The sequence below is a fragment of the Hyperolius riggenbachi genome, chromosome 5, assembly GCF_040937935.1.
Source record: "Hyperolius riggenbachi isolate aHypRig1 chromosome 5, aHypRig1.pri, whole genome shotgun sequence".
NCBI lineage: Eukaryota > Metazoa > Chordata > Amphibia > Anura > Hyperoliidae > Hyperolius > Hyperolius riggenbachi.
Genome location: NC_090650.1, coordinates 200,735,806 through 200,759,869, shown reverse-complemented (window position 1 = coordinate 200,759,869; position 24,064 = coordinate 200,735,806). Strand labels below are relative to the sequence as shown.

General features: G+C 47.2%; 1 protein-coding gene across 2 annotated transcripts in view; it reads right to left on the bottom strand.

Moving 5' to 3' along the window:
• The window catches only part of ITPRID1 (ITPR interacting domain containing 1), a 337,509-nt gene that overhangs the window by 109,703 nt on the left and 203,742 nt on the right, over nt 1-24,064 (bottom strand). For both annotated transcript variants that reach the window (XM_068236573.1, XM_068236574.1), the window contains exon 9: nt 12,035-12,089. In XM_068236573.1, the coding sequence (XP_068092674.1) occupies nt 12,035-12,089 (55 nt within the window). The remainder of the gene's footprint in view (nt 1-12,034; nt 12,090-24,064) is intronic.

The window sequence follows — 24,064 nt, the reverse complement described above, 5'->3', positions numbered from 1 at the left end:
ATGAGGATGGGAATAAAACGAGAATTCCCTTTCACTTGGTGAAAGGTATCTCCAGGTATCCTGTAGTGTTAAAAGATTACTGAGTTTAGAGAGGTATGTATCTTGGGGTCCGTGAGAGGGAGGACCACGTCCCTCAGTTCTTCTATCCTCAAGAGGGTGCATGACCTCATTAAAGTCCCCTCCTACTATTAAATGGTTAGGTTCTAGTAGTAGCTGGGTACCTAGACGCTGGAAGAAATTTTTTTTCCCTTCATGCGGCCCATAGACATTATAGATAGTGAAAGAATCTCCTGGGAGTGCTACTTTAACTGCTACACATCGTCCTAAGGTATCGACATACGTTTGCTCAACGGTGCCTTTAAGATGTTTGCTGATTAAAATCTCTCCGTTTCTTTTAAATACATTGGCAAATAATTAATATTATGCACATGAAAAGAAATCAAGCTAAAGTAATGTTTGCCACTAATTATTGCAATATACTGTACAAAGCCAAACTGAAAATTAGTGATGGGCCGAACCTCCGATTTTAGGTTCGCGAACCGGGTTCGCGAACTTCCGAGGAAGGTTCGGTCCGCGGAAAAGTTCGCGAACTGCAATAGACTTCAATGGGGAGGCGAACTTTGAAAAATAGAAAAAATTATGCTGGCCACAAAAGTGATGGAAAAGATGTTTCAAGGGGTCTAACACCTGGAGGGGGGCATGGCGGATTGGGATACACGCCAAAAGTCCCGGGGAAAAATCTGGATGTGACGCAAAACAGCGTTTTAAGGGCAGAAATCACATTGAATGCTAAATTGCAGGCCTAACGTGCTTTAAAACATCTTGCATGTGTATACATCAATCAGGTAGTGTAATTAGAGTACTGCTTCACACTGACACACCAAACTAACTGTGTAACGCACCGCAAGTTACCAGCTGTTTGTGTAGTGATGGCCATGCTGGACTACTGCGCAACATGGCGAGATTGCTCTTCCTCACTCATTGATGTCAGGTAGTGTGTGACTGCCTTCTCAACTTTCCATGGCATTGTTAAAAAGCTTACGTTTTGTTTTTAAATTACATTTTCTACTTGCTGTGTACTTGTTCAGTACCGCTACAATGAGAATCCTATGGAGGCGGGCAAGTCTGCCATTTGTGACCCCGGGTAATGGCCGGGGAATGAAGGATGGAATCCGGTGTGGAGCCTGAGCAACGGCTAACACTACACAGGCAAGGAGGGCAGCAGGCCAGGCAGGCATGCATGCCTGCCCCGAGGTAGTGACTAAAAATACCAATACAGGAGGAGGACTTTCGAGGCCCTGTTGTGTATTTGAATGAATGTACTTTAAATCCTTTACCAAGAAACAGTTATGGCGGGCAAAGATGACACCACATTCATTTCACAAGAATCATATGGAGGCGGGCAAGTCTGCCATTTGTGACCCAGGGTAATGGCCGGGTAATGAGGGATGGAATCCGGTGTGGAGCCTGAGCAACGGCTACCACTACACAGGCAAGGAAGGCAGCAGGCAGGCATGCACGCCCGCCCCGAGGTAGTGACCAAAAATAACAATACAGGACTCAGGAGGACTTTTGAGGCCCTAATTGTAATGAATCAACTTTAAATCCTTTAACGGGAATCCGTTATGGAGGGCAAGTCTGCCATTGTCACCACAGGTAATGGGCGGGGAATGAAGGCTGGATTCCGGCCCGAAGTGGGAGCCTGCTGAGACTCATGCTGTAGCTGCCCTGACCATGCTTTGCAGACCAGGCATCTGTGGTCAGATGGACCCTTGACCCAGCGGAAGACAAACCAAGTCGAAAGCATTTGCCAAGAATGTTTTACGGAGGGCAAGTTTTTTGCCATTGTTTTCAATTGTTTGAAACTGTAGATGGTTGTATTTTTCAATTGTTTGAAACTGTAGATGGTTTTATTTTTAAATTGTTTGAAACTGTAGATGGTTGTATTTTTAAATTGTTTTAAAATGTAGATGGTTGTATTTTTAAATTGTTTGAAACTGTAGATGGTTGTATTGGGTTCTGGAGTTGGAGCCTAAGAAACGGCTACCACCACACATCCAGGCAAGGAGGGCAGCAGGCAGGCATGCACGCCCGCCCCGAGGTAGTGACCAAAAATAACAATACAGGACTCAGGAGGACTTTTGAGGCCCTAATTGTAATGAATCAACTTTAAATCCTTTAACGGGAATCCGTTATGGAGGGCAAGTCTGCCATTGTCACCACAGGTAATGGGCGGGGAATGAAGGCTGGATTCCGGCCCGAAGTGGGAGCCTGCTGAGACTCATGCTGTAGCTGCCCTGACCATGCTTTGCAGACCAGGCATCTGTGGTCAGATGGACCCTTGACCCAGCGGAAGACAAACCAAGTCGAAAGCATTTGCCAAGAATGTTTTACGGAGGGCAAGTTTTTTGCCATTGTTTTCAATTGTTTGAAACTGTAGATGGTTGTATTTTTCAATTGTTTGAAACTGTAGATGGTTTTATTTTTAAATTGTTTGAAACTGTAGATGGTTGTATTTTTAAATTGTTTTAAAATGTAGATGGTTGTATTTTTCAGCCCATATGGTCGCCCGGCTGATGTAGCTGAATGACAGAACAGTGACTGTCCAGCTGATCAAATTTGGTCTGACCACAATGAAACAACGACCTTATTATCTTTGGTATGCCACCCCCACCCGAGACACTCATATAGCCGGAGGTCATTGCTTCATTGTGATACGCAAGCCCCTTCCCCGCGGCAAGGTAATGATCACGAAGGGGGATGGGCACATGTACATGCCTTTTGTTTTTTTGTTGCAGCCACCTGCAGTTCAGCCAGAAAAATTAGGCAGGCATGTACACGCCCCAGAAAAATTAGTATAGCGGGCGCTGCTAGCAGCGGCCTTAAAAATTCGGGAATCCGCCTAGAGTCCTGGACCCTGGTGGTGGTGGCGGAGAAGGCAGTCAAGCAGGCAGAGATGTTGTGTGTGGGGACTGACTTAGTCTTCGGTCGTGCAATAGCCCTCAGGGATCCATGCCTCATTCATTTTGATAAAGGTCAGGTACTGAACACTGTCATGACTTAGGCGACTTCTCTTCTCAGTGACAATGCCTCCAGCTGCACTGAAGGTCCTTTCTGACAGGACGCTTGCGGCAGGGCAAGAGAGAAGTTGTATGGCAAATTGGGACAGCTCTGGCCACAGGTCAAGCATGCGCAACCAGTAGAGCAAGGGTTCATCCTCGCTGCTCGCAGTCGCAGTGTGTACATCCACACTTAAGGCCAGGTAGTCGGCTACCTGCCGGTCCAGGCTTTGGTGGAGGGTGGATCCCGAAGGGCTACTGCGAGGCGTTGGAGTAAGGAATGTCCGCATGTCCGACATCACCCCGAGATCGCTGGGCCGTCCTGTCCTTGCCTGCGTGGACTGGGGAGGAGGAGGATTACTGCCAGTGGTACCTTTATTGCTTTGTACTGTCACATCACCCTTATATGCATTGTAAAGCATCATTGACAGCTTGTTCTGCAAGTGCTGCATCCTTTCCGCCTTGTGTTGAGTTGGTAACAGGTCTGCCACTTTGTGCCTGTACCGAGGGTCTAGTAGCGTGGCCACCCAGTACAGGTCATTCCCCTTGAGTTTTTTGATACAGGGGTCCCTCAACAGGCTGGACAACATGAAAGAGGCCATCTGCACAAAGTCGGATACAGACGTACTCTCCATCTCCTCTTGCTCTTCCACAGTGACGTCACGCAACTCCTCTTCCTCCCCCCAGCCACGAACAATACCATGGGAACGTGGAGCAGCAGAAGCCCCCTGTGATGGCTGCTGCGGTTGTTCTTCTGCCACCGCCACCACCTCTTCCTCCTCCACAGAAACACATTCCTCATAATCGTCACCCGAGTCTGACTCCTCTCCTTCCCCACACGACTCCTCTTCTTCCTCCTCCTCCCCCCTCTGTGCTGCCGTAGGTGTCGATGAAACATCTGGTTCGGATGAAAATTGCTCCCATGACTCCTCCTGCCGTAACTGTTCTTCTTCACACTCCTCCACAGCTTTATCCACCACTCTACGCACGGCACGCTCCAAGAAGTAAGCGTAGGGGATCAAGACGCTGATGGTGCCTTCAGCGCGACTCACCAGGTTGGTCACCTCCTCAAATGGCTGCATGATCCTGCATGCATTTCGCATCAGTGTCCAGCTGTTGGGCCACAACATCCCCATCTTCCCAGATTGTGTCCTTCTACTGTAGTTGTACAGGTACTGGGTGACGGCTTTCTCCTGGTCTAGCAGGCGAGAGAACATGAGCAGGGTGGAATTTCAGCCAGTTGGGCTATCACATATCAAGCGTCTCACCGGCAAGTTATTTTTCCGCTGAATGTCCGCAAAGCGTGCCATGGCCGTATATGACCGCCTGAAATGCCCACACAACTTCCTGGTCTGCTTCAGGATGTCCTCTAAGCCTGGGTACTTTGAGACAAATCTTTGCACGACCATATTCAGCACATGTGCCATGCAGGGTACATGTGTCAGCTTTCCTAAATTCAAAGCGGAAAGGAAATTGCAGCCGTTGTCACACACCACGTTGCCGATCTCCAGCTGGTGCGGGGTCAGCCATTGCTCCACCTGTTTGTTAAGAGCAGCCAGGAGAGCTGCTCCAGTGTGACTCTCCGCTTTGAGGCAAGACATGTCTAGAATTGCGTGACACCGTCGTACCTGGCATGCAGTGTAGGCTCTGGGGAGATGGGGCTGTGTAGCTGGAGAGGAAGAGGAGATGGCAGCACCGCTAGGGTTCAACTGACACTCAGCCAAGGAGGAGGAGGAGGTTGACAGCGAAGAGGGTGTAGCTTTAGGAAAAGGAGAGGAGGTGGCAGGAGGCCTGCCTGCAAGCCGTGGAGGTGTCACAAGTCGGTCCGCTGCGCAGCCACGTACTCCCTGTTTGCTGCCATCGGTCACCAGGTTGACCCAATGGGCTGTGTACGTAATGTAGCGGCCCTGCCCGTGCTTGGCAGACCAGACATCCGTGGTCAGGTGGACCCTTGACCCAACGCTCTTCGCAATAGATGACACCACTTGCCTCTGAACTGCACGGTACAGTTTGGGTATGGCCTTTCGTGAAAAATAAGTGCGGCCTGGTATCTTCCACTGCGGTGTCCCAATGGCCACAAATTTACGGAAAGCCTCTGACTCCACCAGCTTGTATGGTAATAGCTGGCGAGCTAATAGTTCCGCCACACCAGCTGTCAGACGCCGGGCAAGAGGGTGACTGGCCGGAATTGGCTTCTTCCGCTCAAAGACTTCCTTCACGGACACCTGGCTACTGCTGTGGGCAGAGGAGCAGGAACTGCTCAAGGGCAGAGGCGGTGTGAAGGAGGGTGGCTGTGAAGGTTCAAGGGAGAAAGCGGATGAAGACGATGTACCTGAAGGAGGAAGAGGAGAAGGAGAGTGGCTTGTCTTTTGAGGGGTGCTGCTATTCCTCAGGTTTTCTTCCCATAGCTGTTTGTGCCTTTTCTCCAGGTGCCTTCGTAAAGCACTTGTCCCTACGTGAGTGTTGGCCTTTCCACGGCTCAATTTTTGGAGGCAGAGAGAACAGATAGCTTTCCTCCTATCTGAGGCACACACCATAAAATATTTCCAAACTGCTGAGCCCCCCTGGGATGATGGCACTACGGTGGCATCAACAGCTGACCTTGAAGGGCATGTTGGCTGGCTGGCCATAGCTGGCGATACATGGCGCCGGACACTGCCCCCAGCTGTTTCTGAAGACGAGCTCCCTCTGCTTCTATCATGGAGTCGTCTCCTCCTACTCCTCTCTGGCTCCCCCTCTGAACTGTCCCCCTAGTCATCTCCTCTATTGGGAACATACGTGACATCCGTATAATCGTCATCATAATCCTCCTGCCCAGCTTCGCTTTCCTCAGACAACTCCACAACTGCACCAACTTCAGGCGGTTCACCATGCCCCTCCTCATACGTTACGTCCATACTATCGCCACCTAACTCAGACGTATGAGGTGGTGTACCTGTGCCTTCTTCTTGTTGTTGCAGTAGTGGCTGTGAATCAGTGATTTCACCACCACCACCACCAAATAACTCCTGCGAAGTGTCAAATGCAGCGGATGTGGTGCTTGTTGTAGCGCTGGTGGCTGCGAGAGATGAGGTGTTCTGTGTTAAATACTCAAGCACGTCCTCACAATTTTGGGAAGTGATGGCACGTGCCTTCTTCTGAGCACTTTACTTTGGGCCAGGTCCACATGAAATCACAGCAACACCACCTCGCACAGACCTGCCAGTGCCAGGTGGCCTTCCTCTGGGTCTGCCTCTACCTCTTCCTCTACCTGGTTTGTCCATTTTGTCCAAATCGGGGGGAAGCTAGGTATATGCAGTGAGGTGAGTTCACTCAACAGAAAAGGTAGATATGCAGTGAGGTGAGTTCACTCAACCCAAAGGTAGTTACATATGCAGTGAGGTGAGTTCACTGAACACAACAGGTAGTTAGATGCAGTCAGCTGAGTTCACTCAACACAAAGGTAGTTATATGCAGTGAGGTGAGTTCACTCAACAGAAAAGGTAGATATGCAGTGAGGTGAGTTCACTCAACCCAAAGGTAGTTATATATGCAGTGAGGTGAGTTCACTGAACACAAAAGGTAGCTATATGCAGTGAGGTGAGTTCACTCAACCCAAAGGTAGTTATATATGCAGTGAGGTGAGTTCACTGAACACAACAGGTAGTTAGATGCAGTTAGCTGAGTTCACTCAACACAAAGGTAGTTATATGCAGTGAGGTGAGTTCACTCAACAGAAAAGGTAGATATGCAGTGAGGTGAGTTCACTCAACTTAAAAGGTAGTTATATGCAGTGAGGCAAGTTCACTCAACACAAAAGGTAGTTATGTGCAGCGAGGTGGGTTAACTCAACACAAACGTAGGTGTATGCAGTGATGAGGTGGGTTAACTAAACACAACAGGTACTAGTAGTAGGTAAATGCAGTACTGGGTGGGTAGTACAATGTGCAGCTCCCTGTCACATACACAGGTAGTCACTGAATGTGCTGCTGAATGCTGGTGGGCTGCTGGCAGTGGGACACACACATTATGAATTAGCAATGCTGCCTAAGTAACACAAGTGTCTCACACACACAGGTAGTCACTGAATGTGCTGCTGCTGCTGCTGCTGGCAGTGGGACACACAGTATGAATTAGCAATGCTGTCTAAACAACACAAGTGTCAGTTTCAAACACAGAAAAAAAAATTTGATCACACGAGCAGAATGAGCTCTGAAAATAGCTGTTCTGGGGCGCTATTATAGCAATAAGATTCAGCTAGGAACAAGCTAAGAAGGCAAGAGCCTGACTAATCTGTCCCTAGGAGAACAAGTCTGCAGCAGCTGTCCCTAGTCTGTCTCTAGCAGGCACACGAGTGAGGCTAATGGCCGCCGGAGCTTACCTTATATAAGGGGGGTGGGGCTCCAGGGCTTAGTATAGCCGGATTGGCTACAATGCGCCTGCTGACTGTGATGCAGAGGGTCAAAGTTGACCCTCATAGAGCATTATGGGGCGAATCGAACTTCCGGTAAAGTTCGCCTTCGCCGGCGAAGGCGAACCACCCGAAGTTCGCCTGGAACCGTTCGCCGGCGAACCGTTCGCCCATCTCTACTGAAAATCACTGATTTTTTTTCAACAAAATCTATTATTGATAATCTGAACCTGAAAAATTATTAAAAGGAACCTGAAGTGAGAGGAATAGGGAGGCTGTCATCCTCATTCTCTAATAAACAATGCCAGATGCCTGAATTCTGTGCTGCTCTAACTCTAACTGGTAGAGTCTAATGCTGGGCATACACAGCTCGATTTTGCCGCTCGATTCTCCCACTCAATTGTTTCGCTGCTTGATTCCGCAGTCAATTCTCTTATCTTCCGCTCGTGCTTCTTATTTTTTTCCATTCACTTCAATCCGGAATCGAGCTGCGAAACGATTGGGCGGGACACATAGGACATATCTAGCCATCTTAACCACTTGCCGACCGCCCACTACCAATAGGCGGCGGCGAAGTGGCACCCCCAGGACCGCATAACCCCTGGGGGACTGATTAGCCGGGGATCACGCGCAGGGATGTGCGTGCATCCGCCGGCATTAGGCTCCACCCACCCGCCAATTTGCAGCGCCGGCGGGTTGTTAACCCTGCGATCTCCACATACAAAGCGTATAATACACTTTGTAATGTATACAAAGTGTATTATACAGGTTGCCTCCTCCCCTGGTGGTCCCAGTGATTGAGGGACCACCAGGGGAGGAGGAGGCTGTGCATGTAAACACACACACACTGATCCTGCCCTATGTTTGCCCACAGCACCCCTCAGACCCCCCCTGATCACCGCCTCAGACCACTGTTTGCACCCAATCACCCCCCTAATCACCCATCAATCACTCCCTGTCACTATCTGTCAATGCTATATTTTAGATTAGGTCCTAAACTGCCCCCTGGGGGCTCCTGACAACCCCCCCCACACCCTCAGATCCTCCCCAGACCCCCCCCCCAGAACCCCCCCTGTGTACTGTATACATCTATTTTCCCCTGTAATCACCCACTGATGACCTGTCAATCATCCATCAATCTCCCCCTGTCACCACCTGTCACTGCCACCTATCAGATCAGACCCTAACCTGCCCTTTGCGGGCACCTGATCACCCGCCCACACCCTCAGATCGCCCCAGACCCGCCCTCAGATCACCTCCCAAGTGAATTGTTTATATCTGTTCTCCCCTCTAATCACCCACTGATCACCCATCAATCACCCATCAATCACCCCCTATCACTGCTACCATCAGATCAGACCCTAATCTGTCCCTTGCGGGCACCCAATTACCCACCCACTCCCTCAGATCGCCCTCAGACCCCCCTGATCACCTTGCCAGTGCATTGCTTGCATCTATTCTCCCAAACACCTGCCCACACCCTCACATCGCCCTCAGACCCCCCCTGATCACCTCCCCAGTGCATTATTTACATCTGTTCTCCCCTCTAATCACCCACTGATCACCCATCAATCACCCATCAATCACCTCCTGTCACCACCTGTCACTGCTACCCATCAGATCAGACCCCAACCTGCCCCTTGCGGACCCTAACCCATCAGATCAGACCCTAACCTGCCCCTTGCGGACACCCAATTACTGGCCCACACCCTCAGATCGCCCTCAGACCTCCCCCGATCACCTCGCCAGTGCATTGCTTGCATCTATTCTCCCCTCTAATCAAACCCTGATCACCTATCAATCACCCCGTCACCCCCTGTCACCACCTGTCACTGCTACCCATTAGATCAGACCCTAATCTGCCCCTTGCGGGCACCCAAACACCCGCCTACACCCTCAGATCGCCCTCAGACCCCCCCCAATCACCTCTTCAGTGCATTATTTACATCTGTTCTCCCCTCTAATCACCCACTGAACACCCATCAATCACCCATAAATCACCCATCAATCACCCCCTGTCACCACCTGTCACTGCTACCCATCAGATCAGACCCTAATCTGCCCCTTGCAGGCCCCCAATTACCTGCCCACACCCTCAGATCACCCTCAGACCCCCCCTGATCACCTCCCCAGTGCATTGCTTGCATCTATTCCCCCCTCTAATCACACCCTGAGACACCCATCAATCACCTCCTGTCACCACCTGTCACCCCCTAGCACTCCTATCCATCAGATCAGGCCCTAATCTGCCCCCTGCGGGCTTCTGATCACCCGGCCAAACCCTCACCCACCTCAAAAAGTCAAAAAGAATGTATTGTGGTCTTATTGGTCTACGCACCCAATACATCACATGCCCATGTTCTCTGCTGCCATGTCCAGGTCACGATTTGAGAACATCCTGCGCTTCCTGCACTTCAGTGCCAATACAACCTGTCATCTAAGAGGCCACCCTGCTTATGACTGGTTCCACAAAATTCGGCCCCTCATAGACCAACTGTCATCAAAAATTTGCAGATGCATATACCCCTGAACAGTCATTTTGAGGCATTTGGTTTCCAGACTACTCCTCACGGTTTTGGGCCCCTAAAATGCCAGGGCAGTATAGGAACCCCACAAGTGACCCCATTTTAGAAAGAAGACACCCCAAGGTATTCCGTTAGGTGTATGATAAGTTCATAGAAGATTTTATTTTTTGTCACAAGTTAGTGGAAAATGACACTTTGTGAAAAAAAAAACAATAAAAATCAATTTCCGCTAACTTGTGACAAAAAATAAAACCTTCTATGAACTCACCATACTCCTAACGGAATACCTTGGGGTGTTGTCTTTCTAAAATAAGGTCACTTGTGGGGTTCCTATACTGCCCTGGCATTTCAGGGGCCCTAAACCGTGAGGAGTAGTCGGCTGCAAAAAAGTGCCACACATGTGGTATTGCCGTACTCAGGAGAAGTAGTATAATGGATTTTGGGGTGTATTTTTACACATACCCATGCTGGGTGGGAGAAATATCTCTGTAAATGGACAATTGTGTGTAAAAAAATCAAAAAATTCTCATTTACAGAGATATTTCTCCAACCCAGCATGGGTATGTGTAAAAATAGACCCCAAAACACATTATACTACTTCTCCTGAGTACGGCGATACCACATGTGTGACACTTTTTTGCAGCCTAGGTGCGCTAAGGGGCCCAAAGTCCTATGAGCACCTTAAGGCTTTACAGGGGTGCTTACAATTTAGCACCCCCCAAAATGCCAGGACAGTAAACACACCCCACAAATGACCCCATTTTGGAAAGTAGACACACCAAAGTTTTCAGAGAGGGGCATGGTGAGTCCGTGGCAGATTTCATTTTTTTGTCACAAGTTAGCAGAAATGGAAACTTATTATTATTTTTTTTTGTCACAAACTGTCATTTTCCGCTAACTTGCGACAAAAAATAAAATCTTCTATGAACTCACCATGCCTCTTAGTAAATACTTTGGGATGTCTTCTTTCCAAAATGGGGTCATTTGGGGGGTATTTATACTATCCTGGAATTCTAGCACCTCATGAAACATGACAGGTGCTCAGAAAAGTCAGAGATGCTTCAAACTGGGGAAATTCACTTTCCAATAAGTGTCTATTTATTGACCAAAGACATGTAGTACAGTAAATTTAGACAAAAATGTATATAGAAAGTTTACTTTATTTGAAAAATGTCAGCACAGAAATTTCAAAAAATTATTTTTTTTGACAAAATTCATGTCTTTTTTGATGAATATAATAAAAACTAAAAATCACAGCAGCAATCAAATAGCACCAATGGAAAGCTGTATTAGTGACAAGAAAAGGAGGTAATTCATTTAGACAGTAGGTTGTATGACCGAGCAATAATCCGTTCAAGCTGCAGTGGTCTCAATGGAAAAAAAAGTGTCTGGTCCTTAAGGGGTTTTAAGACTGCAGTTTCAAAATCGAGCAGTGTATTCCCAGCATAGCACTTATGCTGGGCATACACGGAGTAGATTATGCACCGGATCGAGCCACTGGTTCGATCCCAGCGCGTCCCCACGTGCGCCCGGATCGATTCCCGCTCGTCCCCGTGGGCGTTTCTTATCTTCCGCTCGTTTTTGTCCCATTGTCCACCCGCGGGGATCGAGCGCAGAATCGATCCGGCGGGGTATTGGACACGTCGGAAATTATCAATCGAGCCATGAGCGGCTCGATTGATAATAAGGAATCCATCTGTGAATGCCCAGCATCAGTCACTGGTACAGAATGAGCATGCAGATCAAATGCTTTGACTGCGGTCTGTCTACACTGGCTGCATGCTTGTTGCAGGTGTGTGACTAAAAACAACTACGGTAAATCCAAACGCTCAGCAGGACAGGACAGTTAGAGAATAAAGATGGCAACCTCCTTTTAAAGAAATTGCAGGGACCTATCCTTTCCTGTTCTGCTCCTGGACAGCTGGCGCCAAGTAACAATATTAACATTTATTTAACATTAAGATTTACCATGTGGAGACAGTACTATTGTTAGCAAGACCATTATCACTATGAAGTAAACTCCATAATTAATACAGATCTAAAGGAAAAACAATACTAACCTGATAACCTGTCCTGATTGAGTGACTTTGGGTAATCCTCTTCAAAACTCTGTACCTAAAATAAATGGGATGGGTTAATGTAATTTGTAAGTTAGCTTTGTAAGGTTTGCAGTTTGCAAGTAAATAAGTCATGCATCAAAGTCACATTCAAATATACATTACAGTATATCCTTAAGATCCTTCATGAATGTGTTTGCATGTCTGCACTATGCATGTTACAGGGCCAGAGTTAGGACACCTATGTTTACCTGGGTACTTCTGCACAGTATAGGTGACTAAGCATAAGAATGCATTCTTCTGTGAACTAAGACCCCGGCTTTTAACTTAGCTGTAGGGATAACAGTTGTGCCTGGATGAGTGAATCATTGAATGCGTTTGTTTAAACATTTGCATGCCAGAGTGTGAAGGGTTAATAGATTTTTGCTGTTTTCTAGCCACAACCCCTTCAGTACCTCCCTTTCCTTAACTTATTTAATGTCCTAACTAGATGCGATGTGCCTGGATATATGTATTTTTTTCTTGTTGCTGACCCCTGTGGCTAGGGTCTAATTCAGTGCACTCCCTCCTTCCCCTGTATGTGTTTGTCAGCATGCACACAGCTTATGCTGGTGTATGTGCATGGTGCACATGGATACATTACGTTAGCTCCCTTGTGCGATTGGTAAGATGCACTATCTGTCCCAGGAGAGGACGTCAGGATGTGTGCTCCTAATCCATTGATAGGTTTGATGCAATGAATGTGTTTGCATGTCTGCACTATGCATGTTAAAGGGCCAGAGTTAGGACACCTATGTTTACCTGGGTACTTCTGCGCAATATAGGTGACTGAGCATAAGAATGCATTCTTCTGTGAACGAAGACCCCGGCTTTTAACTTAGCTGTAGGGATAACAGCTGTGCCTGGATGAGTGAATCATTGAATGCATTTGTTTGAACATTTGCATGCGAGAGTGCGAAGGGTTAATAGATTTTAGTTCTTAGTGAAAAAAGTCCCGCCGACTTTAGCAGTTAATAGCAAAGGCCGCTTACATCCTAGCAACACCAAATTTGCAGGATATGTTAAAAAGATAGTGGGAAAAAATATTTAAAAAAAATTAAATTTTTTTTTGTTCAGAGGGTGGGAAATTTTTTTTTAAAATGGCGTGGGGTCCCCCCTCCCGAGCCTCTGTAACCCCTTGTCCCCCATGCAGGCTGGGATAGCCAGAATGCGGAGCCCCGGCCGCCTGGGGCTTCACACCCTGAGCTATACCAGCCCGCATGGTCCATGGTATGGTGGGGGCTCTGGGGGAGAGGGGTGGCCAAGCCTTCCCCTTTGCCCCCGAGCCCTTGTCCAATCCATGGACAAGGGGCTCATCCCCATTTCCGGTGCCCCAGGAGGAGGTGGGGGCGACGAATCCCGGGGGGGGGGGGGGGGCTCATGGTGGCATCTGGGAGTCCAGATGCTAGCCCCTACTCGCAGGAGAAATGAGTATAGAGGTATAAAGTACCCCTTACCCATTTCCACAAAGGGTTAAATGAAATAAAAACACAACAACGTGAAAAGTATTTTATTAATCTTAATTAACCAGAAATACATGACTGTACCTTTAAAAAAAAGTTCCCATGCCAATATCCTCTAATTTTGTGATCTTCTTAACAACTTGATTGAAGATCTCCGTTGGCGCCTCCACACACGTCGCTCCCTGCCGCAGCTCTCAGCTATACTAAGTATAGCTAAGAGAGCATCTGCCTATGCGGATGCATTGCCGCCGGCTCCTCCCGCTGTCCTCCCTGTCCCCCCACCTGTCACCCTCACCCATACTGGCACCCAGTGCACCTATGGGTTCACAGGCTGCCAGCATGGGTGAGGGTGACAGCAGGTGTGAGGCAGGGTGGACACCAGGAGCTGGCAGCAATGCGTCCACGTAGGACACTCTCTCAGCTATACTAAGTATAGCTGAGAAAAGCATCTTTAAATTTTGTCTCCAAGGCTCCCCATTGGTCTGTTAAGGAACCAAAGGGGAGCCTTGGAGCCAAAATTTAAATATGCTTTTCTCAGCTATACACTTTAGTATAGTTGAGAGAGCGTCCTATGCGGACGTATAGCCTCTGCCTCCCGCTGTCCTCCCCGCCTGCCATCACCTGTCACCCTCATCTAGCCTGGCACCTGGTGTACCCATGGGTGCACCAGGTGCCAGGCTAGGTGAGGGTGACAGGTGAGGAGGCGGGGAGGACAGCAGGAGGCAGCAGCTATGCAATCTAAAGGACGCATTCTCAGCTATACTAATTAGTGTAGCTGCGCGGGGGGCGGCATGTGTGGCGTCGGGGCAGTGGAGATCTTCAATCAAGTTAATGAAGATTGCAGAGGATATTGGCGTGGGACCTTTCCAAGAATATTGGCGTGGGAACTTTTTTAAGGGTACAGTTATTTCTGTTTCATTTAGAATAATAAAATACTTTTTTTCGTGGTTGTGTTTTTATTTCATTTATCCCTTTGCGGAAATGGGTAAGGGGTACCCCTATACTCATTTCTCCTGGGAGGGGGGCAGGAATCGGGGGTCCCCTTCTTAAAGGGGACTCCCAGATGCCACCATAAAACCCCCCCAGTTAGTCGTCGCCCCAGCTCCTCCTGGGGCACCGGAGGTGGGGAAGAGCCCCTTGTCCATGGATTGGACAAGGGCTCAGGGGCAAAGGGGAAGGCTTGGCCACCCCTCTCCCCTGGAGCCCCCCCATAGCATGGACCATGTGGGTGGTATAGCTCAGGGTGCAAAGCCCCAGTCGGGCTGGGCTCCGCATTCTGTCTATCCCAGCCTGCATGAGAGACAAGGGGTTACAGAGGCTCAGAAGGGGGGACCCCACGTCATTTTAAAAAAAAAATTCCCACACTCTGAACATAACAAAAAATAAAAAAATATAAATATTTTTTTTAAATATTGTTTCCTACTATCTTTTTAACATATCCTGCAAATGTAGTGTTGCTAGGATGTAAGAGTCCTTTGCTATTAACTGCTAAAGTCGGCGGGTGATAATCAACCAGAGTTATGGGGGTGCATGAATTTTGCCATAGGCTTTCATTGGGCTTCCTATTTCACTGTAAAAAATCTCAAATTTCTTCAAAGGACGATGGCTCAGCAGGGGCAAATTTTCTAGCATTGTGGGGACTCTTAGGGGGCTCAGGACTGGTGAGTTTGGGGCCTCTAGGCCAAAGAGTTCATAGCCTAGGGTCACAAAAGCTTGTTTTTTGGCAATGGTACCGGTGATGAACGAAAATTGCCGCCATTGCCGTTAGCAAAGTCTGAGGCTCACAACATTAGGCATGAAAGTAGAAGGCATAATGATGTACTTGCACCCCAAATTTGGGTTACCTACAACTCTTCAAACCAGAGTTATGGGGGTGCAAAAATGCAGAATTTTGCCATTGGCTTTTATTGGGCTTCCTATTTCAGTGTCAAAATCTCAAATTTCTTCAAAGGACGATGGCTCAGCAGTGGCAAATTTGCAAGCATTGTAGGGACTGTTAGGGGGCTCAGGACTGGTGAGTTTGGGGCCCCTAGGCCAAAGAGGTCATAGCCTACGGTCACAAAAGCTTGTTTTTTTGGCAATGGTACAAAATGTGTATAGGGGTACCCCTTACCAGTTTCCACAAAGGGTTAAATAATATAAAAACATGAGAAAAGTATTTTTTATTAATTTTAATTAACCAGAATTACTTACCTGTACCTTTAAAAAAAATATCCTTGGAAAAGGACCCGAGGATATCGGTTTCTATTCGTGATCGTGATCACGACCGAATCTGGATTTGAGCATATCCGGATTCAAATTCACTCGAATTGTGATTGGGGATATCCGAGCAACCCTGATTATTATGTACCCCAAGTTTGTTTCTTACTTTGTACAGCGCCACTGAATATATTGGCGCTTTATAAATCAATAATAATAATTATAGATATAATAATAATTATATATATATATATATATATATATATATATATATATATACATATATATATATATGCTGCGGTACTGTGCATAAATCACTGGTAAGTACTGCAGATTACTACACACCTAATTCAGTAACTACTCTATGTTCGGTTTACATTAAGCAGGAAGCTGCTGCATTATGACCACCCATTAGGGCAGCCCCCAACTTCAACACCTTCAAGAAGGCCCTCAAAACTCACCTTTTCACTCTGGCCTACCACCCCTCACTAGTGCTCTAAACCCGCAGCGGAACGCTGGTCCCCTAACTTTTGTGTCCCTACCTCTCCCTCTAGATTGTAAGCCTTTGGGCAGGGTCCTCCTCCTTTTGTGTCCTACCTGATCATGCACCTCCATTACTGTAAACCCATGGTATGCATTTGAGTGAACCAACTTGTCTAATCTCCATGCTTCCATCCAGTGACTGACTAAGCATTACCTTGTACTCATACTGTGCTGTGTGGTCTGGTTTGCATGTATTCCTGTATTGTCATATTGCTGTATGTCACCCATAAATATTGTCTGTAACCTAAACTAATGTCCAGTGCTGCGTAATACGTTGACACTTTATAAATACAATAAATAAATAAATATATGACCAAGCACAGCCTGCTATGTAATGTTGCCAGTTGAATGTGTTTGCTCCACCACAGCACAAGAAGCTTTGTACTCTGCTGAAACCCAGGAAAAAAAATAGCATGATAACTCTCTCCCACAATCCCCTTCCTCTAGAGATAAGGAAGCTCTATAAGGGGTGTAACTACAAATCATAGGGCATCATTTCCCTTGCATTCACCTGGTGACCCTCACAGCCTGGGAGCCTATCTTGTGATGGTCGTAAAACATGTGTGGACTTTGTAATTTTTATACCTATAACAAGTATGGCCAAAAAAACACCTGATCTAAAGGACTGACCCTTTTATGGGAGTGTCACGATCGGTGTAGCAGAGAGGGTCTGATTCTCGGTGATCTGCAGTATCACTGGGAATAAAGATATATATCCGATTATTGATGATCTGCAGTATCACCGACAATCCGATATAATGCTAACCTCTGAACACCTGAGTAGTGTGAGTGCTTGGTGCAACAGTAATACCGTGAGGACTAAGCCTCAGAAACAAGTGCCGTACTGTATGAAGTACTGCAGCAATACAGATTCCTTCCGAAGGCCTGGACTCTCCCGGAGGAGGAGTCAGGCGGAGCGTAGGAAGGACAGAACGTGAGTGACACCTAGGAGAGGGCGTCACTAACAGATCTGGGAACTGCCTCTAACAGCAAGGTCAGTTCTCGAAGTCGGGCAAGCCAGGTCGTAACACATGGACAGATACAATACAGATACAGAAAGCAGAGGCGGAGTCTAATAAACAGGCAGGGTTCGGCAACAGGGTATCAGAAATATCGGGGTACAGAATCAGGAGTCAGATGCAGAGTCTAAGAGCGAGCCAAGGTTCGGCAACAGGGTATCAGAATGACAGGGTACAAGATCAGAATACAGAAGAATAGTAACAAGCTTGGAGAACCTGGGGAGCAGGTGCCCAGCAAATACAGAGCTGGCCCTGTGGAGCAGGTGCCCAGCAAATACAGCGCTGGCCCTGGGGAGCAGGTGCTCAGCAAATACAGTGCTGGCCCTGGAGAGCAGGTGCCCAGCAAATACAGAGCTGGCCCTGGAGAGCAGGTGCCCAGCAAATACAGCACTGGCCCTGGGAAGCAGGTGCCCAGCAAATACAGCGCTGGCCCTGGGGAGCAGGTGCCCAGCAAATACAGCACTGGCCCTGAGGAGCAGGTGCCCAGCAAATACAGTGCTGGCCCTGGAGAGCAGGTGTCCAGCAAATACAGAGCTGGCCCTGTGGAGCAGGTGCCCAGCAAATACAGCGCTGGCCCTGGAAAGCAGGTGCCCAGCAAATACAGCGCTGGCCCTGGGGAGCAGGTGCCCAGCAAATACAGCGCTGGCCCTGGGGAGCAGGTGCCCAGCAAATACAGTGCTGGCCCTGGAGAGCAGGTGCCCAGCAAATACAGAGCTGGCCCTGGAGAGCAGGTGCCCAGCAAATACAAGACATGAACTATCTCCTATCGATAGAGATAGTTCTCAGGGTCGAGAACTCACAGACAAACAAAGCACAGGATCAGATATCAGGAGAGTAGTCAGACAGGCAGAAAGTCACAACAGACAATCACAATCAAACCAGCACTTTAAGCCATCAACAGAATCTAGCCAAGTGTAGGACCACAGCTCCAGCTGGTCCCGGCACACCTAAGGATCTGACCAAGGGTCTACGTGCTCCCACATTGTGATCGCAACGACAAGCAACCAGCAACTGACCAAGCAGCAGAATATATAGTTGCTGGACACTGCCGCCCCACCCGAACCATTCAGCCAATCATGAGTCCTGCAGGTATCAGCTGACCTTCCTGATCAGCTGACACTTCCCCTGCTAGTATAAAGGTCCTGGATTCAGGCCCGCGCGTGCATAGCTCTCCATCTGCCTAAGTGCACTAACAGACCCAGCCACACCAAGCACACGCTGCTGCATGCAAACAGCCGCTTTGCTGTCAGGACATGCGGCGGCTCTTCCGCGTTCCACCACACACCCAGACGCGTGCAAACCGCCGCGTAGGGCGCAGAGTCAGCCGCCTAGCTCTTGGCACATGCGGCGGCTTTCCGCGTTTCCTCACAGGGAGGGAGTGAAGTACTTTTGGGCCCCCTTACAGCTCCTGAGTTCTCTATCTCCATCTGTAGGAACTGGTAATGAGCTGAGGAAAGCCCGGCAATTGTGAGAATTCCCTCCAATTCTCATATAAGCTTGCTGTAGTTATCAGCAGTTGGTAGCAGCAGCACGCTTCCAGGAGGGGCAGCATATCATCCCCTGCTTCATAAAGAATCACACTCCCTACTGGTCTACTTTTACAGACCGTTACCACTTGTGGACCAATGTGTAAGTGATCTTAGGAGACCTTGTACACATAAACTTGGGTGGGTATATATTTATCGCCCTGATTTTGAGGCAATCAGATGTCACCAACAACCTGTGTCCTTATACCAGGAAAGTCCACTGGGCCAGAGGATGTCTGGAATTCTTCCACCAGCAAAAGATGTGTTGTTTTGCAAGGGAGGGAAGATTGAATAGTGAGCTGGTTTGAGAGTTGGGGGGAGGTGGTAGTGGTGGTGGGAGAAGGGGTGTCGGGCTCATGCAGTTTCTTCTCCCTATTACCAGCTGCTACGGTAGTGCTGAGGGAATTGCTCTTTGTATTGTATTTTTTATTCAGTTTTCAATTACTAATAAAAATAAGATAAAAGAAAGATATCTGTTATTGGAATACTATTAAAAATAGCCAGCTTTCAGATTGATGGTGGAAAAACAATTGACTATTGTAGTGTTATTAAATAACGGTACATGATCCCAAATATGCTGATAAAGGTTGAAAAAAAACCATGACTGCTGTGTTGTAACTAAGTAGCAGTACTTGAATCTCAATAAAAGTAATTGAAGGTAAGTAAAAGTTGACTCTTGTTATGAAAAACCAAAGGGGTTGCCTGACTAAGAGGTTGTGTAATGTACGGGGCAGCTGCGGCGAACAGCACCGCCGCCGCAGCTGCCTCCATGCGGCCATCCGTTCCTCCAGTGTCCAGGACGCCGAGGACGGAGCCGTCGTTCTTGTCGGGGGTCGCCTTAGCGCGCAGTTAGTTTGACTCACCCGCCCCTCGGGTGTTCATTTGCCTGCAGTATGTTCTGAATCACAGCCCCTCTGGTGAGGTCTCATTAACCATTAAAGTTACGGTTGCACCCAAACACTTACACTTTATTAGGTGTCCAGAGGTTAGCCATACTTGTATTATTGGTGATTCTGCAGATCACTAATAATCAGGTATACATCTGTATTGTTGGTGATACTGCAGATCATCAATAATCAGATACTCTCTGTGTGCTGACACCAACCGTTACAGGTTGCAATTGCATGTTTGCGAATAGAAATTCTTACATGTACTTTTCCAGAAATAAATTATAATGGTAACGTGTAGAGAGACATGTAGGGCAGCGTACCTCATCACTTTAATGCATACAAATCCAGCACAATAAAGGTGTGTCCCCGGATATCAGAATTAAGCAGCTATGTGCCACATACACCAGAAGAAGGAAGACATGTTCTCAAAGGTATCAGACTTTTGGAATTGTGTGCTCCCCCAAACAGTGACGTAACTAAGGAGTTTGGGGCCCCAGCGCAAGTTTAAATGGGGCCCAAGCAAAACCTACCAAGGACAGCTGCAGTGTCAGAGAGGTGTATTTACAATAAGGAAACAGCTTGTTATGGACTACCACTATGTAGTGCATATATCTATAGGTGTTCACTACCATCATAGCATCAATGAAAGTCTAATAAAATGGATGAAGGAGGGCCTCTGGTCCAGTTGCTACCTCTGCATCCCCTATTGCTATGCCACTGACCCAAATATTACAATGAAGTAGAAGTGTGCCTACAAATACCAAAATTAAGTAGCTGTGAGGCCTCAGATATGAGAATTGCATAGACTGTAGCCACATGCCCCCGGTAGCAGAATTAAGCTGCCATTTTCCAAAAAATATCAAATGAATCAGTTGTGTGCCTCCAAATATTAAATGTAAGCTGTAGTGCCCCCAGATATTAAGTAGTTGTGTAACTCCCATACAGTATATCAGAATCAAATAGCATCTGCCTGCAGAATTAGGTAGCTATGTTCCCCCAGATATCAGAATTCAGCAGCTTAATGCCCCCATACATCAGTATTAAGTAGTTAGGTGCCTTGAGATATGTTGATTTTTGCTGAAATTTGTGTTTGCATAGTGGTACATCAACAACTATATCCCCATTGTTTTCTAGTTGTTGATTGATTGCTGGATTGTACTGTTACTGACCATTACATGCAGTAGCATAACTTACCATCACCACCGTATTGTTATGGTGTGTTTTTACAATGACAAGAGTGTATGTTATTGATGCAAAGGTGGGTTAGATCTTTTACAGTGCCAAGAGACACATTTAGTCTTAATCCATGTATAGGTATGATGAGTGAGCAGAACATTAGTAAGCGATTTGAAAAGTAGTTTGGAGTGTATTTGTGGATGAGTTCAGAGATATAGATGGGATGTAAGGGTTAGATGATTTAAAGACAAAGCACATCAGCATGATCTTACTGAGTTAGCTTACAGAAGGCACCCTGCTTCTCCAGCAAATGGTGCAGAGCTATATCTCATTTACTCTGAGTTACATAGGGACTGATTTATGAAGTAATCTGCAGGTATTTCCATATATCCACTCTCCAGTTGGACTACTGAAAGTTGAGGGGAGCGGGGGGTTAGGATCTGGGGTAGGTGTGCTGTGTTTAATCATAGTGAGCTTTGTTAATAGGTATGCAAATTACTGACAGTGTAATTGCAAGTGTATAAAGCATCCCCAATAAAAGTGTAATTTATTCATGTTTGTTTGTTTTTAAAGCCTAACAGCAGTCTGCCATAGCATACAATTAAATACCTGTGTTGCAAGGTATTATCGACTATATGGGATTCCAACTTACCTTTGACCCAAAGCAATGCCATCTGTGTAAACATCTAGTCTACTACCTACCCCCCTTCCCCAACTCTAGTCACATTCAGCCTGTACTGGCAGCTGCTCTCTTCCATACTAATATCCAGTACTGCAACACATGGCTATTTTTAGACTGTACAGCTATTGCAATGCACAGCTATTTTTTTCTTTCTGCCTTGCATGCATTGGCTCTCAAAATGTTTATCTCCTGCATTCAGAGGTACAGGAAAAATTGTCACACTAATGCTCAATGGCTGTGGCTCAGCGCTTGATTTATCAGAATCCCAGCAAAGAATGAAACTAAACCTACTATCCCTTAGACTTTTTGCCGCCTGAGGCAAAAAAAAATTTTCCGCCGCCACCCCCCCTGCTCTGGGGGGCCGCCGAGCTGGAGGGGTAGCTGGCAGGACGGGGGTATTGGGCTTAGCGGTGGGGGGTGGGTCGTACCCCCCCTCCCTCGCCTGGGTCCCCCGAACTGCGCTCCCCTCCAGCCTTACATAGAAGAAGCAGCCGCTATTTGTAAGACGCACGGGCGGGGAGGACTCACCTCTTCCCAGCGTGCACTCCACTGACATCGCTTCCTGCAGCGTTGCAGGAAGTGACGTCAGTGGAGCGCACGCTGGATCGAGGAAGAGGTGAGTCCTCCCCGCCCGTGCCTCTTACAAATAGCGGCTGCTTCTATGTAAGGCTGGAGGGGAGCGGAGGACGGGGGACCCAGGCGAGGGAGGGGGGGGGGTCCGACCCCCCCTCCCCGCCGCTAGGCCCAATACCCCCGTCCTGCCAGCTACCCCTCCAGCTCAGCGGCCGGCTCCCCGCACGGACAGGCGGATGCCGCCCCTGGAAATTTGCCGCCTGAGGCAAAAGTTTCACCCCGCCTCATGAGCGGGCAGGTGTTCCGACGTGATAACCTACACGTCGAATTTGCCTACATCCACTGTCAAAGGTATACCAGGAGGATTAGGGTTAGGGTTGGGGGAGGGGAAGGGATAGTAAAAGTCTATGGGATGTAGGTTAGTTCGACGTGTAGGATAAAGTGTTGGAGCACAGTATATGCTCTTAGAACTTAAAGTGTGAAACAAATGCATTCTTTTTGTTGCAAGGATTGAGTGCTGCACAGTTGCATCAATCTGTTATACTATAGCAACGTGTTACGTCTACTGTTCCTAAGGTTGGCTGAGAGCAAATGAGGGAGTGGCCTCAGGTGGGTGGGGTAGGGAGAGAAACAATGTGGTTGGGGTGACTGTTTAAAGATCCAGAATGCCAGATCTCTAAATGAGCTTAGGGGATGCTTGCACGTGTGCTGAATTCTCAGTCTTGTTTCTTTCAGCATGTGTATGCAGCTTTAAAATATTGAAAGTAATTTGATAAAGCAGAGGGGAAATTTGATGTAAGCTCAGCTTTTAACTAGTACTTAACCACTTGAGGACCTAGGGCTTTCTACCCCTTAAGGATCGGCCACTTTTTTTCCATTCAGACCACTGCAGCTTTCACGGTTTATTGCTCGCTCATACAACCTACCACCTAAATGAATTTTGGCTCCTTTTCTTTTTACTAATACAGCTTTCTTTTGGTGCTATTTGATTGCTCCAGCGATTTTTACTTTTTATTATATTCATCAAAAAAGACATGAATTTTAGCAAAAAAATGATTTTTTTAACTTTCTGTGCTGGCATTTTTCAAATAAAGTAAAATTTCTGTATACATGCAGCGCGAAAAATGTGGACAAACATGTTTTGGATAAAAAAAACCCATTCAGTGTATATTTATTGGTTTGGGTAAAAGTTATAGCGTTTACAAACTATGGTGCAAAAAGTGAATTTTCCCATTTTCAAGCATCTATGACTTTTCTGACCCCCTGTCATGTTTCATGAGGGGCTAGAATTCCAGGATAGTATAAATACCCCCCAAATGACCCCATTTTGGAAAGAAGACATCCCAAAGTATTCACTGAGAGGCATAGTGAGTTCATAGAAGATATTATTTTTTGTCACAAGTAAGCGGAAAATGTCACTTTGTGACAAAAAAAAAAAGTTTCCATTTCTTCTAACTTGCGACAAAAAAAAATGAAATCTGCCACGGACTCACCATGCCCCTCTCTGAATACCTTGAAGGGTCTACTTTCCAAAATGGGGTCATTTGTGGGGTGTGTTTACTGTCCTGACATTTTGGGGGGTGCTAAATTGTAAGCACCCCTGTAAAGCCTAAAGGTGCTCATTGGACTTTGGACCCCTTAGCGCAGTTAGGCTGCAAAAAAGTGCCACACATGTGGTATTGCCGTACTCAGGAGAAGTAGTATAATGTGTTTTGGGGTGTATTTTTACACATACCCATGCTGGGTGGGAGAAATATCTCTGTAAATGACAATTTGTTAATTTTTTTTACACACAATTGTCCATTTACAGAGATCTTTCTCCCACTCAGCATGGGTATGTGTAAAAATACACCCCAAAACACATTATACTACTTCTCCTGAGTACGGCGATACCACATGTGTGGCACTTTTTTGCACCCTAAC